Raw genomic sequence first — 16,968 nt, forward strand, 5'->3', positions numbered from 1 at the left:
GTCCGGAATAAAATACGTATTTAAAAATAAGTTTTTGCGTCGACTATCATGCTAATGAATAAAATACTTAAAAATATATTTGGTGTTTAAGTAAACAGTAAGATAAATGCAGACTATCATGCTAATGAATAATATATTTGGTGCAATAGAATATAAAAATAAAAAGCAGTCTTGGAAAGAGTGTAACATGTTTTATTTTTTTATAAGTTCAGAAACATTGATGACCTCCAGAATCCCCTCCTTGGTCAGGTCAACAGGTTCCTGAATGAACACATTTAACACTTATTTTGAGAATTCATTATGTAGACAGTTTGTAGTATTTTGACATTAGGTATGTATACAAGGCATCAAGTTTACTTCATTCACACATTGTCCTGGGCCTCTTTGCCTCTTTGCCTCCTCCTTATCCTTATCTGCTATTATCTGTACACAGACAACGATTAGGCTATTTAATCATCACAGGGTGCAAATAGATATTTAAATATTTAAAAGTCAGTAAAAAGTATGCATATGAAGTCCAAAATGAATCAAATCATATAATAAATAATCCTTAGCATGCAGGACACATCGTCAACAACTATCAAAATGGGATTCTTGCGATTTGATCTTCATATTTCCTTTTCTGTGCCAACCTTTTAAAACAGACAGATTTTCTTAAATTACATGTTAGAGATTAAGAAGAATAGTAATTTGATCTATATGTATAATTTTGGCTTTGTTACACATTTTTATGTTACAGTTGTACATGTGATAATGAAATCATACACACCTGACAACTGAATGACCAGACAGGAGCAACAGACACCACCATGTCCTGATTGTGTCCATGTCACCCTAGAATACAACATTTTAAACAATGAAGTCATGTAAGTACTGTAATATATCTGTAGACTTTCTGGGCACTTACAGTTGTGAAGTCAAAATCTGCCCCCAGCACAATGTAAAGAGCATACTGTAATAAAAAGAAAACGTATTGGTCTGTACTAGTCTTGGAAAAACATGCTATATTCCCCTGGTATTTAAATAAAATAAGAGATCTACAGCTAATATGTTGTCAGGTAAATTATATTTAACACCATTAAGTGACGTTTGAGGACAACACACAATACCATTAACATGAAGATGCCACAGGCATTGCCATCTTCTTGTCTTGGGAGACCCTGAACATCAGAAATACAGGAAGACAGTGTACAACATTCAGCACAGCTCATTCATGGAAAATAAACAATAAAATACGTAGAAACCCGTTTACTTTGATGTCTTTGCTGTAGATCACAGTCCATTCTCCTGGTTTAATTATTTGCGCAAGATCGCTGCAATTAAAGTATTAATCAGCATTTTATTTTCCAAAATTCCTAAAACAGATCTAACTAAATATGTTATTGAACAACTTAATGTGGTCAGAAACCGACCAAAAGCACCTAGAATAACTTTAACAACTCAAAATCCCAAACAGATGGATTGAACGTCTGAACTTAATGAGTTGAAACCTGCAAATCTGAATGTAACGTTGATCGCCAAAGCCAACTGAGGCTTCCGGATGTTTATGGAATAAGGAGTCTGGGAAAAGAATGTGTCTCTCTCTCAGCTTCAAAACCTAGCTGTACTGTCATTTTAACGTAAACGAATGTAATATAATTTCTCAAATTGAAGATAAAAAAGTTTCTACAAAGAAGAAAGTAGTATAATAATAAAATAATTTGCGATTTCGTATTTTTGACCCTCTGAACTTACCGTTGGACACGCCTCGGAATGAAATGGGACGGCATGAGACGGGACGGCATGACATGGGTAGCGATGGGACAACCGGACGGTCGTTGGTTGGCCTACTGAGTTAATAGATTTGGTCACCGGTTCGCGTGCCCTCGGCGGCGTCGGGGGCGGGGGTGTGATCACGTTTAACTTTACATATCTATCAAGATAACATTACGTGTATTTGTATGTGATATAGGCCTAATACTTTACCCTTGGTAATGTAGCATATAAATTTCCATGAACACAATTCTCAAATGCACGAGACATAAAGGCTTCTGCTATTGGTTGATAACTCAAACTTGCCGAGAACCTAGACACCCGTTTGATTACATGACTCATGCATTAGGCACGGTTACGGTCTTGTTCAGTAGTCTGGTGCACAGTCTACTGGTGACAGCCTACCTATCACGTAACAAACATTTAACTTAACATAACTACTAAGATAACATGACGTGCATTTGTATGTGATATCCATCAATAATGTAATCTATTAATTTGTATGTACACAATCCTCTAAGATGCACGAGAAATAAAGGCTTCTGCTATCGGTTGATAAGTCAAACTTGCTGAGAACCTAGACACCCGTTTGAATATAGACTCATGCAGTAGCCTATCCTCGGTTACGGTCCTTACGGTCTCGTTCAGTAGCCTGCTGCGCGGTCTCCTTGTGACAGCCTAGCCTAGCTACCACGTAGCAACATTCACTTCTCTAACATTTAACTTAACATAACTACCAAAATAACATTCGTGTATTTGTATGTGATGTACTGTACTTCCCCATCGATAATGTGTGAATTGCCGTGAACCCAATCCTCTAAGATGCACCAGAAACAAGGCTCGATTAATAACTCAAACTTGCCGAGAACCAAAACACCGCTTGATTACATTAGAGTCGAGCGGGCCGGCCGGTTGCACGGTTACATTAGAGTCGAGCGGCCGGCCGGTTGCACGGTTACATTCGGTCTCGTTCGGCATTGGGTCTAGGCATTTGTAGCTCATTTCCTGATTGATTCTACCACCACCACTCCAGTCCAACGGAGGCGCTAATGAGCTAGATTACAACACACACAGTAGCAGAAGAATACCAGCTACACAACGGCCAACCATTGACATATATGTAATGCCAACGGCACGAATGAAGTAAAAGAAAAAAACAGGAGTGAGTCGGTTCATTGACGTATGGCACTCGATTCTCCCGGCTCAGTGACACGAGTCGGGTTAATTAACCGGCTCTTCGGTCAGTTCGTCAACACTAGACATGGGACGCTCCAGGCCGCAGCCATACCCGCCTCGTGAAACGTCATCTCGTGTTGCCAAAGTACTGTCCCAATACACAAGTTCCCATTTCGCCAAGAACAGTTAAAATTCCCGGATGTATTCTTGACACGCCCATTTACCAAGGATACATCGGTTGGTAACTTGTATGAACTTCGCAGCACCTGTATCCCAACATTCATTTCAGCATTCAATGATGGTTGGATTTCCAGTACATAGACAGCCCAAAAACGGGACAATTTTAACAATTTTCGCCATCTTAATTATCACTAAATTCACTTCTGAGAACATTTTAGGCGAGAAATGAACGGTTTATATTTCAAATATAGGCAGTCTTGCTAAGTCTTTGCCGAATTGACAATTTGCTCCAAAGTTTTTCGGAATTTTCGGAGCTCCATAAAATGACGCGGCCACCAGCTTGCGCCTGCCGGGGCCACTAGCTCGGCGCTCGGACAGTCTCACTCGGAGACCCCCCCCCCACACACACACACACACACACACACAGACACACACACACACTCGGAGACCCCGCTGTAGGACCCCGGAGGTCTTTTAGACCGGTCCCATGAATAAGAGGCTTTTATTTCGCCGTTTCGGATCGTTTGTGTAAATACCACAACACATGTGGTTAACTGTCTTTTCGGAGTTAAACTCAACAAACACACACACACACACACACACACACACACACACACACACACACACACACACACACACACACAAGGCAGAGGAGAGATATATCATAGATAGACTGTATATTATTAGTCTATGAGATACACCCGTTTTCTTTTCGGGAGACTTGTTTAAATTATGCCATATGCTATAGCCTACATTATATTTTGTAGTTCATATTTTTGGTGTATTTGTTTTCTGATTCATTAGAAGTTGAGTTTCAGTCTTTATGATAAATGAACAGTTGTACATAAAGTGGTAACATGCTATGACATGTTATGTAGACTAAAGGGGAGACACCGACCTTTTATAATTTGAATTTCTAATTTCCATCTCCCTGGGCATATACAGTGCACTACAATAATATAGAAAATGATAATTCCACATAATACTAATAGAAACACATAGGACACACCAGTGCATATGCCTATTTATTTGTTTAATTTAAACTGACTTAAACTTATATGCTAATAATAGTAGGGATCGCGTTCCACACTTTTGAATAAGTAAGGGGTGTTTGATTTAAACCATAAACAATAAAATTAAAGCTCAATTAGTTTTATTGAGGAGATTGTTTTAATACAAAGTGGTTATATTGTTGTGGTTTTTATATCTAGCTGGTATTTTGGAGCCTTGCAGGTAGCCTCTGTGCTGGGAGTGTTGAGCAATAACAGGAAGAACGCATCATCTCAAACTGTTAACAGCGTTTTCTGTGCTTGTGAACTTGTGAGTTAATTCTTCCAAGAACAACCAGCAAGAACGTTCTCCCCAAGAACACATGTCCGTAGTTTGCATTCTTGGTATTGAGAAACGCCCAATGTCTCTGCACTCAATTGGATGGACCTCCAACCAATCAGAGCAACGGCGTATGTGACGTTCTTCTTAGCGACCATCGGGGCCAGCTGATGACTTAAATAAAAAATAGCTCTGTATTTTTACGCTCAACCCTAACACTGAAAATCCAACACTTTTGATTTTGCCGTGTACATTTCAGGAATTAGGAGCCAAAACCTAAGAGTGTGTGTGTCTTTCTCTTCAGAGTGTTGAGATTACCAGAACACTACAGAGGGCTGCTGTTGTGTGTGTGATCATCCTGCCGATATTATATTTGGTGATAGTCTATTACCGTCCCGAAGAGCTAAGACGAGAGGTTCCCACCATACAAAAGAGGTAAAGGTGTGTGTGTGTGTGTGTGTGTGTGTGTGTGTGTGTGTGTCCTTTTAGTTTCCCTAATGTGTAGAAAACAGCAACTGTGACTACGTTTACAAGCTAGTGGTTAAGGTCACTATTCGGGTTTCTGAAACATTCGGAATAACCCGTTTACATGAGTTACTCCTGTATATATGGAATTTGTAATCAATTGGTAATATCCTGATGTAAACGGCGACGCACGGTTAGCGTCTGGACGTACGGACAACCTTAAGACGCAATAACTTTTCGGTCACCTTCTTATAAATCTCACTATCTCGGTACTTTCTGCCGTCAACAAAAGACATTATATTCCTGGTTTTCGCCACACTAATAAACAAATTGGTTTCCTCCTCGCTCCAAAAGTGTGGTGCTGTGCTGCGTCTCGCCATGTTTACCTCTACTTCTTGTTTACTTCCGGTATACTGCGCGCAGGTTTTCTGCATGTATGTGTGTGTGTGTATATATATATATATATATATATATATATATATATATATTATAGTATATAATTATTATTATAGTATATAATTATTATTATATGTTTTCTGGCGCATACAAGAAGTTCCTCTACTCAAAAGACCAAGATTCCTTGCGAATGGAACATGCGCAGAACACAAATCAATGTTCCTTTTGATGGGGATATGCCGATACGCGTTTATGACCAAAATTTCGGCTTAGAAAAGGGGTAACCTATGTAGCATATTCGGGTTTTTAAAAATCGGAATATGAGCATATTTGGGTTTTTGCCGGTGTTATTGCTAATATTCCGGTTTTGAACGGGTTATTGGCTGCATGTAAACTTGTCAATTACTGGTGTAACAGTAAACCATGAGAAAAATGTTGACGATAACAATTACCGTTTTTAATACCGAAAACCGTGATCATTTAATTTTACTTTAAAGTGTTCATGTGTACGATTTTTATATTTTAAATTTTGATTTATGAAGAAAACAAGCATATACTTAGTGGTGTTTCTTTGATTTGTTTCCATATTTTTCTTTATGTCTTAGGTTGAATGTTTAGATTTGTATAATTTAAACCTAGCACTACTGGGAATGTTCCTGACAATAAGCTGTTTATATGCTGAACCATTGTTCCTTTGATGTTAGAAGTTGCACTTTTGATAAGGTTTTGCCTATATTTTTGTAATATAATACACTTTTATACACTTTTTAATACCGAAAAACTGTGATCATTTTGGTCATTATAACCGTGAGGTTAAATTTTCATACCGTTACATCCCTACTAGAGACACACCCACCAAACGAGACAAAACATATTGTGTACGTGTGGACTAAGCCTAAGATACAGTGATTCTGTGCATTGCCCTAAAGCAATGTTGAACATTGTGCTTGTTCTTAAGTAATAACATGACAAACAAGAGAACAGAATTGTGATCCTTCCAAACTTCCATATTACAGCCGCCCCCTACCCCACAATTCCAGCTTGTCACCCCAGAGTCATCTTCCCCCACCTGGTCCATGCACCTGTCCTGGCGGCTCAGTGCTGCTCAAAGATCACATCCCCAAGGATCAGTATGAGAAGGTGGCCAAACGCCGAGCGAAGGAGCTCCAACAACACAAAGCCAGGTGATGGATGGATGGATAGATAAATGAATGCATGTATTGATGTCGTTCTTTAAATATTTCATTATTTATTAAGGATTGTATAGTACCCCCAATCATTACTGAGAGACCATATCCTGATTAAATTAAATCATTGTGAACAGATTAGCCTATATATATATATATATATATATATACATACATACATACATACATACATACATACATACATACAGTACAGGCCAAAAGTTTGGACACACCTTCTCATTCAATGTGTTTCTTTATTTTCATGACTATTTACATTGTAGATTCTCACTGAAGGCATCAAAACTATGAATCAACACATATGGAATTATGTACTTAACAAAAAAGTGTGAAATAACTGAAAACATGTCTTATATTTTAGATTCCTCAAAGTAGCCACCCTTTGCTTTTTTTGGTAACTCTGCAAACCCTTGGTGTTCTCTCAATGAGCTTCATGAGGTAGTCACCTGAAATGGTTTTACCTTCACAGGTGTGCTTTGTCAGGGTTAATTAGTGGAATTGTTTCCCTTATTAATAAAAAAGCAAAGGGTGGCTACTTTGAGGAATCTAAAATATAAGACATGTTTTCAGTTATTTCACACTTTTTTAAGTACATAATTCCACATGTGTTCATTCATAGTTTTGATGCCTTCAGTGAGAATACAGAATACAATGTAAATAGTACTATATATATATATGTATGTATGTATGTATATGTATATATATGTGTATATATATATTTTTCTTCTGGATGTCATGTCTGGGGCTCCGTACTTATACATATTTGATTAGAAGTTTTGGATCGCTGCCTTTAAGCACCCATTTTAACTTATGTTTTATAACTTTACCTTCTCTTCATCCCAACCCCCACAGGACTACATCTGTATTATCGAGACTGCTGATTGCTTTGCCAAACTCTCCTCTGCAGTATCCTATCCAGGGTTTTACAGTACGGCCTTTGACCACCACTCCCATACCAGGTTTGCTACACTTGAAGTTTCAATTAATTAATTTTTAATCATAGCAATAGCAAAATGTTGGGTTGGTTTTGATGGGTCATAGAAAAATACGGTGACAAATAATGCAATCAGGGAGTTAAACCTGTTGGGACCAAAATGTGTCTAAGCAACCAGACTTTAGGGTTTAGATTTAGTCAAGCCATAAATGAAACATGGCTGGAATATCTGGTGAAATTAACGCTCATAGTGTATCTTAAAACGCAAAGTAAAACCCAATCAAACTCCAAAGTGCATAGGTGCATGGGTGTAAGCCAATACAAAAATATGGTAACTGAGAATAGTAATAACCAACAAACAATACCACAGCAAATGAGTTGACTTAGCAATATGTAAGGTGTATTCCTGATCCTGACACACTGAGCGTTTAGTTTCAGGGCAGAGTTACCATAGTACAGCTCAAACTGCTGCTTGGGGATTTTTTAGCAGTTTAACAGGAGGAAGTTCCAAAGCCAGAGATGTGTCCTGTTAAAGAATGAAAGCATGAGGTTATTTTGATTTCAGGTTTAGCACTGCATGCGGAACAAAGAAGCAGCTACAAGGTTAGTGTGATCCCATCCCACATGGGATGCAACAAATCGGCTGGTCAATCTCACGCAGATCAATCTGGTAGAATGGTAATGTGTGGCTGATTGATACAAGATGGCTGCCGAATGTTTAAAAATTCAAGATTCATTATGTATTAGATACACTTAACATACTTTAACACATTTGAAGATGTAACATACAGAAAGTAATACTGTACAATGAAGGCAACATTGTGTCATTTTAAAGTCACATTTAAATGACTTTAAATACAATCCATTTTTATAGAAATAATTTCTTGGCTTGGTGCTGATATTATCATATCATGACATCATGTAACATCATTGTACAGCAGCCATATTGCCATTAACCTTGGAAATTATGGCAGAAATTTCACTGCAACTATGTGGTACAGGTCGCCCTGACGTTGAAGTCTGTGGTGTAGCTGCTCACCTTGTTCTTGCAGCCTGTGCTAGCTGTGTGAAGACAGCACAGTGCTGTCCTTGCTTTCTCGGATTCTCTGCTTGTGTGGTGGTGGTGTGGGACTGGTGTGGGACTGGCCTTCTTCCATCTTGGGAAATAAATTGAACAAAAATGTAATAATATATTACAAAAGAATTATACTAATAGCCTGGTGTCCAAAAAAGCAGTAACTTCGGTGCCTAAACAGTGAAGCCAATGCGGAAGTCCCTTAAACCTGCATTCTATCAACTTTCCAGCAGGGGGCGACTCCACTGGTTGCAAAAAGAAGTCTGTAACCCTTTTAGGGGCGTGGCTATAAAACAACCTGTCAATCAGGACAGAGGCTTAGCAATGCTAACCATGGCCATGTGTACATTAAAATAGCCGTGGACTTGTTTTGGGGTGTTGCACTTCATCAAAGCTGATTGGAACATTTTGGTCGGCTAAAACTGTCTTGTTTGGCTTTCTCCCAACCAAAGCTAGCTAGCTAGCTAGTACTAGCGTTAGCTGGTAACTTAAGAGAGAGTCTGCCGATTTTCAACCGGGTCTTTGTGCTTTGCATATGAACGGCACCAGTACCCAGGTGTCGCGTTCATTCGCCTCTGCCGGATGACCCTCTTCAGAAGGGTTGAAAATTATTTCATTATTATCATTATTTGAAATGAATGTAGACAATAGAAGATTTACTCTGGTGTGTCTACTCTAGGTGTCGTTGAATGTGTCCAAAGGGGTCCTGACTATGGAGAATCTAGCTGAAGGTGTGAAGGTCCAAGGTGAGATTTCAATATCAGAACTAACTTCATATAGGCTGTAGTTGGAGTTCTGAATAGATTTGACTAAGCCTGATTTGTTTAAGCAAATGAGCTTCAGCCTACTCCGGCCTGAAAGACATTGGCATCAGCCGGGCTTTCGAAACTTTTGACAGGTGAGGGAACCTGTAGAGGCTAAGCCCAAGCTTTAAGTCCCCGAGGTACCATGGGTTGAATAGTTGACATACTTTTTTACCTTGTAGGTCAATACGATGAAGAAGAAGTTGTATATGTTATGTATATATTATCAGCTAATCAAAGTATCATAGTAATTCTTGTTAAAATCTATTTATGTTTTTGGCAAAAAATAAAAAAAATGACAGGTGGTGGTGGGACCAGACTGATTATGGAGTCTAGCAGCCTGGTGATCCTCAACGATGCACTGGCTAAAGTGATCTACACCAGCACTATCTACCATATACACACTGGAGACCTCGGTATGCATCTAAGAAATCTAAGAAAACAGAATCTTTATGTGAAAAAAACTGTCATTGCATAAATTAAATGCACAAAATGACGCAAGTCCATGTCAATGTAATCCAAAACAATTAGTGCAGTTGTCAATGTGTTGTACAGGTATGCATGTGCCTAAATGTGTGTTTCTGTGTGTTTACCAGAATTAGTGAAGTGCAGCTTAATTTAAGCCCACTTTGTTTCCTAGAGTAAGACACTGCTCAGCTGTCCTTTTCTGTACTTAGCATCCTTCCAGTTTGAAAACCATGAAGCTGTGTTTCCCATTACCATCAAACAGCCTCAGCTGCCAGTGCTGCACGACATGGGGACAGGTAGGAGTGCACTCAACATGGAGTCTGGTGGATAAATATTACATTTAATTATTATCAAAGGCAGGAAAGTGCTGCTTCTACGCTCTGTGGGTTTGATTTTTAAAAGAAAAATCATCAAACAACACTGATCTGTATTATATCTGTTATTCACTGATGGATCTATACCAACACATGCTAATCTCCTGTTAAAAAGAGGGCAGCTAGCAAGTTCATGTACACTAATCATAATGTCTTTATAGTGTCTTTTCTTGAAATAACTCTTTGCCTACTTCTGTCTGTCAGATATCAACTCTCACGTCACCATCGCCACAAAGACATTTCTGCGCTACCCGCAACTCAAGGTGTTGTTGAGTAGCATCCGGAGTTTCTATAGCAACATAGAAGTCATCATTGCAGATGACAGCTTTGAACCAGAGCACATTACTGGAGAACACATCCGGCAGTACTTCATGCCTCCAGCACAGGTGCACGCACGCACGCACGCACGCACGCACGCACGCACGCACGCTGCCATGCTTCTTATTTTAAATGACCAGATCAGCTTTTATCTTGCTTTTCGATTTTCTTACTGACAGAGTACAACAGTTTCGAGTGAATGGACAAATTTCCAGCATCAGGCTTTCAAGTACAGGTTCACCCCAACCTTTGCTTTTTCATAATGTACACAGACCGTTGCAGAGCGTCTCGGGAATATAGTTATATTGGAAAGTTCTCTGATGTTTTCTGGTTGTCTGTGATGTTCAAGAAAGACAATTATTAGCCAGCCAGACCCCATTCTCTCTACAGAATTCTCTCAAATGCCTTCGGGCTGGTGGTATATTTGTGCCTCCGAGGAGAACTAATCCCTATTCCAAGTCTTTTCTGCTATAGGACTGCTCAACACAAACAATGCTCATCTTAAATCAGTGTTTTTTTTAAATGGGGTTACGCATATATCTAAGGGTACTTTGGATTACTGCAGGGGGTACGTAATTATTAATTTTTTTTTTGTGCACAAATGTTTTGTATTGGTCAGGGGGTAATATAACAATATTTCAAAGGGAGGTACATTATTGAAAAAAAGTTTGAGAACCAATGTCTTAAAGGATGGCTACGGCAGAGCCTATAGGACTTATTGTTTTTTATATTGATTGGTAATTGCCTTTATTTATTGTCTCTGTCCCTTTTTTAATGTTTCCATACTGACTGTATGTATGTGTAAGGAGCTGGTTGAGCATGAACACGCATTGTACAGGTTTTGATAAAGTCTCCACACCTTGACGTTTAGGGAGTAAAAAACTACCAATTGCTAGCGTTAGACTCACTCCTCTAATCCTAACGCCTCCAAATATTGAGCTCTTCTTCTTCTTTGTGAATACATTACTGCGGAAGTAAGGTCAAAAGTTCAATGTGTGCTGCACCCTTTGGCCGAATACAATCACCTCGTCTTTTAGCCTAAAAATAATCTGTTTGTTTTAATAATGTATTTATTCTTTTTTCAAATTCAAATTATACCATTTACACTCGGACCCCCAAATAAAAACTCGTCGGATCTACACGATTCACGTGGATGACATTTCCCCATTCAAAACCGAAAAGCGAGTAGTTTGCAGGTAGCCTATGACACACACACACACACACACACACACACACAAACCAAATTTCATTAACCCATATATCAACGACATTGATTAACTTTTTTACCATATTAGATATATGATGATCATATTATTATTTAATTGAAAAATGTATCTGTTAATGCTCTGCATTGCATTGTACTTGTCACCTGAAATGAACATTTTAAAGATTTTAAAAGATTCCAAAGATGAACCTTGTTTTTTTTTCTTCCTCAGGGCTGGTTTGCTGGCAGGAATCTGGCTGTCTCCCAGGTAACCACCAAGTACTTCCTGTGGGTGGACGATGACTTTTTGTTCACGGAGAACACAAAGATAGAGAAGCTGGTGGAGGTGATGGAGGCGATCCCAGAACTGGACGTGGTAAGAATGAGAATGTCTGAGCAGTCAGCTTGTCTTGATTATTTTCAAGTAAAATGTTTTAAAGTGATGGTTCGGAGTAATTTCACCCTAGGGTCCTTTGCACCATGACCTCGAGCCAAACAACCCCCCCCCAGAAGCTTTTTTCACCTGGGTTTAACATTGGGAGAGTTAGCGTAGAGTAGCGTTATCAACTGAATAGCTTAGCGCAGGGGCTAATGGACCCACGTTTGTATCTCATAAGTTACCCCACTAATAATGCCCGAAATGATACCAAACGTCTACAGTATTACAAATAGGTTATGCATTCCATAAAACGATGGATTGGAAAAGTTTGTAAGTACACCAGAAGTTTATGAACACTTGCCTGCTCTCTTCTGCTAGCTACTGCTGCTGCTGCTGCTACCTGCAGTTAGACGAGTGCTTAGGGCCGTCTACAAATTACTACACCGAAAAGAGATACAACTTTTAAGGTAATGTCTCCAAACGTACCTCAATTATTACTTGTCTCCTGCTAGTTATACTACAGCACTTACTTTAAAAAAAAAAAGTTAAATTAAAAAATATTTTTGTTGCATCTCTTTTCGGTGTTGTAATTTGTAGACGTCCCTAAGCACTCGTCTTATAGCAGCAACAACAGCAGAGCGCAGAAGCCAACAGGCAAGTGTTATTTACATAAACTTCTGATGTACTTACAAACTTTCCAATCCATCGTTTTATGAGTGCATAACCTATTTTTACTAAATAACAGAGAATAAAGTCGACCATATTAGCTAACTTAGAAGACATAACTTTCTAATCACGATACATTTTCAAACAAATGATGATGCATAGGCTACAGGTGTCTTTTATGATAATAAACAATATAACCTACAGATGATGCCATTCTTAAACTGTGAAAGCGAGGATGGCATAAGATTGTAGCCAGCAGTGACGTGTAATGTGGCTGCAGTAAAGCACTTCCTGTTTTCTTTGTTAAAGGGACAGTTCACAGAACAACCACCAGGAGTCACATAGCAATACAAAACCTATCTGGCTCCACAACAGCATCTTTGCTCCTCACTGTTACAGTCCGACTGCCTTTTCTACCGACGGTCGGCCGTCAGGTTGGTGTGTCAGAGCCTTAAAAAGGTCACAGGGTCCTTTTGGGCACCCAGGGACTGGGGTAACTGACAAGATGTCCCCCGTGTCAGTGGTCCTGCATCTAGCGTTGAGGTTGCGGATTGCAACCCACTGGGGTCTCATTTATAAAACTGTGCATAGGATCCTTACTGTAAGTGTACGTGCGCCCAAAAGCCCAAAATGACGTACGCCGAAACGGACGCAATTACAATTTCGGCCTGTTGTCGCACAGTGTAGGGAAACCGGATCCATAGACTACCTTTTATTAATAAAATCTTCCAAAACGGCAGGCATTACGGCACTCGGGGACAGCTTCGATATACCAGACGTATATAATAAGATTTAACAGAACTATATATTCTATCCAAACAAGCCTTAGTGATAAAGTTGAAGATTATATATAATATTTATTTTTAAAAAACACTTAGCTGTCTGACGTTTCCCTCTGGACACAGCCGGTTTGACCCAGAGTGGCGAGGACCTGTATTTGGACCGGGATGGCACGGTTCGGGTGCGTTGCCCTCTCTACTGGAACCAATTCAGTACATAGATCCAAGAGCGAAGATATATTACTATTAATATTACAGCTATATTATCGTCATGGTCCCTGAAGTCTCTTTTTCTCCTGATTCTTCCATTAGAGGAGTCCTCCTGCAGGGCCAGCAGTGCCACCATGCAGCATTACGCACGGGTTCACCGCAGTATTTATGTTTACAACAATTTGTGATTGTTAATACCTTGCTAAAATCACAGTGCTATTCCCCCACCCCGAGATACAATTTGAAGACGAAATATAATAGGCAAACACACTTTTCTTCATGCAGGTTTGGTCATGAACAGTATTAAAGTTAGGACCGATAACGAGGACATTAAGGGTAACCATTACACAAGACCTTAACGGCTGTATTTCCAAACTTTGACATTTGATGATATATGCACAGTTTTAAAGACAGATATTTAGTTATTTACACTTTTATCGTGCAGTTATCTAATGCTAGGATATTTGAAGCTATCCTGTATTCCATGCGCTCCGTAGCGGATAATGTGACGGCGAGACAGCGCTGATTAAATATTAAGAACGAGTTTTGATTTAAGATTTGAGTTGGAGGTGTTTATGGAACAATTATCACTCAGTACAAGTGCAAATAACACTGCTGGATTTCATCTTCATGGTAATGTAGTTGATATAGGAGGGGTGGTGATGGCGCAGTGGGTATGCCACATGCCTTTGGTGTGGGAGACCTGGGTTCGATTCCCACTGCGATACACCAGCCAATGTGTCCCTGAGCAAGACTAGTTGCTCCAGAGCCGTGTGACCTCTGACATATATAGCAATTGTAAGTCGCTTTGGATAAAAGCGTCAGCTAAATGACATGTAATGTAATATGAGTGAAAGAATGTGCGTGAAGCATTAATACTAGAAAATATTACGAGTAATCTTATTCCCATTTAGTCTCTGCAGTCTGACTTCTGTTCACCACCTCACCATCTGCGTCGCCAATTCCTATTTTGTCTCCAAAATGTGCGTACGCATGGTTCAGAGTTTGCGGAAGGACCGCACATTCCGCACATTCTCCCATCAAGTTTGTTTTTTTTATAAATCACAACCTTTGCGTGGTAAGTGCCGTACGCCCATTTTCAGCCCCGTTTTGTGCGTACGCCACGTTTATAAATGAGACCCCTGGAGCCATTGCAAAAATGCAAATTATTGCCAGTGTTTGGTTTGTCTGTTCTGGGCTACTGTAGAAACATGGCAGTGCAACACAGTGGAATCCGCACCGTATGTAGATATAAACTGCTCATTCTAGGGTAACAAAATCTCAACAAATCTTATTTTCAGGTGATTATACACTAAATAAAAAAGATACTTCTTAATATTATATTCAACTTCTGCCAATGGAGTCCCCTAAATCCTAACCACTCCCTGTCCTTTAAATTTACTCACTTTGCATGCTTGAGGTTTCTGCTCCTCGACAAATTTACTTATGAATCCTCTCTGCATTTCTATGTTGATTTGATCAATTTTGCTTGATATTTCTGAATAAGGACTCTATCCGATGATCATGTCTGGCAGAGAGTCTAGTAGCTGGAAGACAAGTTCTAGACTTGTTTTTGATTGGAATAAAATGTACCATTTCTCCTGTTGTGTTTTTTTTTTTTTTTTTTTTTCTTTTTTACAACCACTACATCTGTCAGACTGAAGACTTTCCCAGCATGTATTTGGCAAGAGGTAGGTACACAATGGACTGGTAGCCAGTTTATGACCAGTTATCTTGTCTCTTTGTTCTCATCAGCTAGGTGGGACAGTACAAGGGAACCAGTTTTATTTCTCTCTTCTCTATGAGGAAGGAGAGGAAACGGAAGGAGGCTGCCTGTACAGGAAGTCTCAAGGGAAGTTCCAATCACTTCCTGGTTACCCAAAATGCTTTCTGGCCAGTGGGGTGGTCAACTTCTTCCTGGCTCGCACAGATGCCATCCAGAGGGTGGGATTTGACCCTAAGCTCCAAAGGGTAGCGCACTCAGGTAGGTCTAGACCCAGACAGAGTTTGGAGTCCAAGTGGCAGTTAGTCCACACACTTTCAGTTTTAGTTGGCATCATACAAGCATGTGTTAAAGGCCAAATGTCTGTTTCTGACTCTAGAGTTCTTTATGGATGGCCTGGGCTCGTTGCTGGTCGCCACGTGTGACCATGTGTCCATTGACCATCAGCCCAAAACAGGCAACAACAAGGACAATGGTCGCTACGCCAGTTTTAGAAACCCTGGAAACAATGACGTGGAGTTCAAACTGCAGCTTCACTTTTTCAAAAACCACCTAAAGTGTATCAAATATGGATAGAACACTACAAGAGGACATTGGGTTACATATTTCCCTGCAGTTCAAATAAAAAAGTATAAAAGTTCTGATTCTGAATGGCAAAACCAGGTCTGAACAGTCTCTAAGTCTCCCTATTTATGAATCTCCTTACAATGTTGCCCCCTCTGGGATAGAGAGAGACTCTTTAAATACCAATAAACCAGAGAATTGGTGCTTAAAGTTAAATGCAGGGCCTATATGAATGCAATTTTAAGTTAAGTTTTTAATTAGAAATCTTTTTTTTCCTCTCTTTATTTTCCAAAATGTCTTTCATTTTATATCTTTGTTTAAGATTTTTTTTAATTGTGTGTATTATCCTTGGGTGCTTTATAAAATGTTCTTTTTATAAAATGTTCTCTCGTGTATATATATATATATATATATATATATATATATATATATATATATATATGTATATGTATATATATATGTATATATATGTATGTGTGTATATATGTGTGTGTATATATGTGTATATATATGTGTATGTATATATATGTGTGTATATGTATATATATATATATATATGTGTGTATATGTATATATATATATATGTATATGTGTGTATATGTATATATATATGTATATGTATATAAATATATATGTGTATATATATATATATATATATATATGTATGTATGTGTGTGAAATTTCACAAATCACGTTTTCAGGGGAGCCCATGTCTTATTAAGGTGAGCCGAGCTCCCCTAGCGCACCCGTAGTTCGCACCCTGTTTATTATATAAGCAGGGTGTGTATATATATATATATATATGTATATATATATATATATATATATATATATATATATATATATATATATATATATATATATATATATATATATATACCCTGCTTACCGTATTTTTCGGACTATAAGTCGCTCCGGAGTATAAGTCGCATCAGTCAAAAAATGCGTCATGAAGAGAAAAAAAACAT

The 16,968-nt window shown here is 38.8% G+C and overlaps 1 protein-coding gene and 1 long non-coding RNA gene across 2 annotated transcripts; one reads left to right on the forward strand and one right to left on the reverse strand.

The window, feature by feature from the left end:
* Positions 1-215: 215 nt before the first annotated feature.
* LOC114570351 (uncharacterized) lies at positions 216-931 on the reverse strand. The gene is made up of 3 exons (XR_003694490.1): positions 908-931; positions 770-834; positions 216-632 (listed from the first exon to the last, which is right to left on the reverse strand). It is a non-coding gene; the product is annotated as an uncharacterized LOC114570351 (long non-coding RNA).
* Positions 932-1,752: 821 nt separating this feature from the next.
* LOC114570203 (beta-1,4 N-acetylgalactosaminyltransferase 2) lies at positions 1,753-16,298 on the forward strand. The gene is made up of 12 exons (XM_028600457.1): positions 1,753-1,791; positions 4,742-4,872; positions 6,315-6,482; positions 7,356-7,462; positions 8,003-8,040; positions 9,192-9,258; positions 9,618-9,731; positions 9,993-10,079; positions 10,362-10,543; positions 11,912-12,055; positions 15,469-15,697; positions 15,816-16,298. Exons 1-12 carry the CDS (start codon positions 1,753-1,755, stop codon positions 16,010-16,012), a joined length of 1,503 nt encoding a protein of 500 aa, XP_028456258.1. The 3' UTR covers positions 16,013-16,298.
* Positions 16,299-16,968: the final 670 nt, after the last annotated feature.

Source organism: Perca flavescens, chromosome 15, assembly GCF_004354835.1.
Source record: "Perca flavescens isolate YP-PL-M2 chromosome 15, PFLA_1.0, whole genome shotgun sequence".
Taxonomy (NCBI): Eukaryota; Metazoa; Chordata; class Actinopteri; order Perciformes; family Percidae; genus Perca; species Perca flavescens.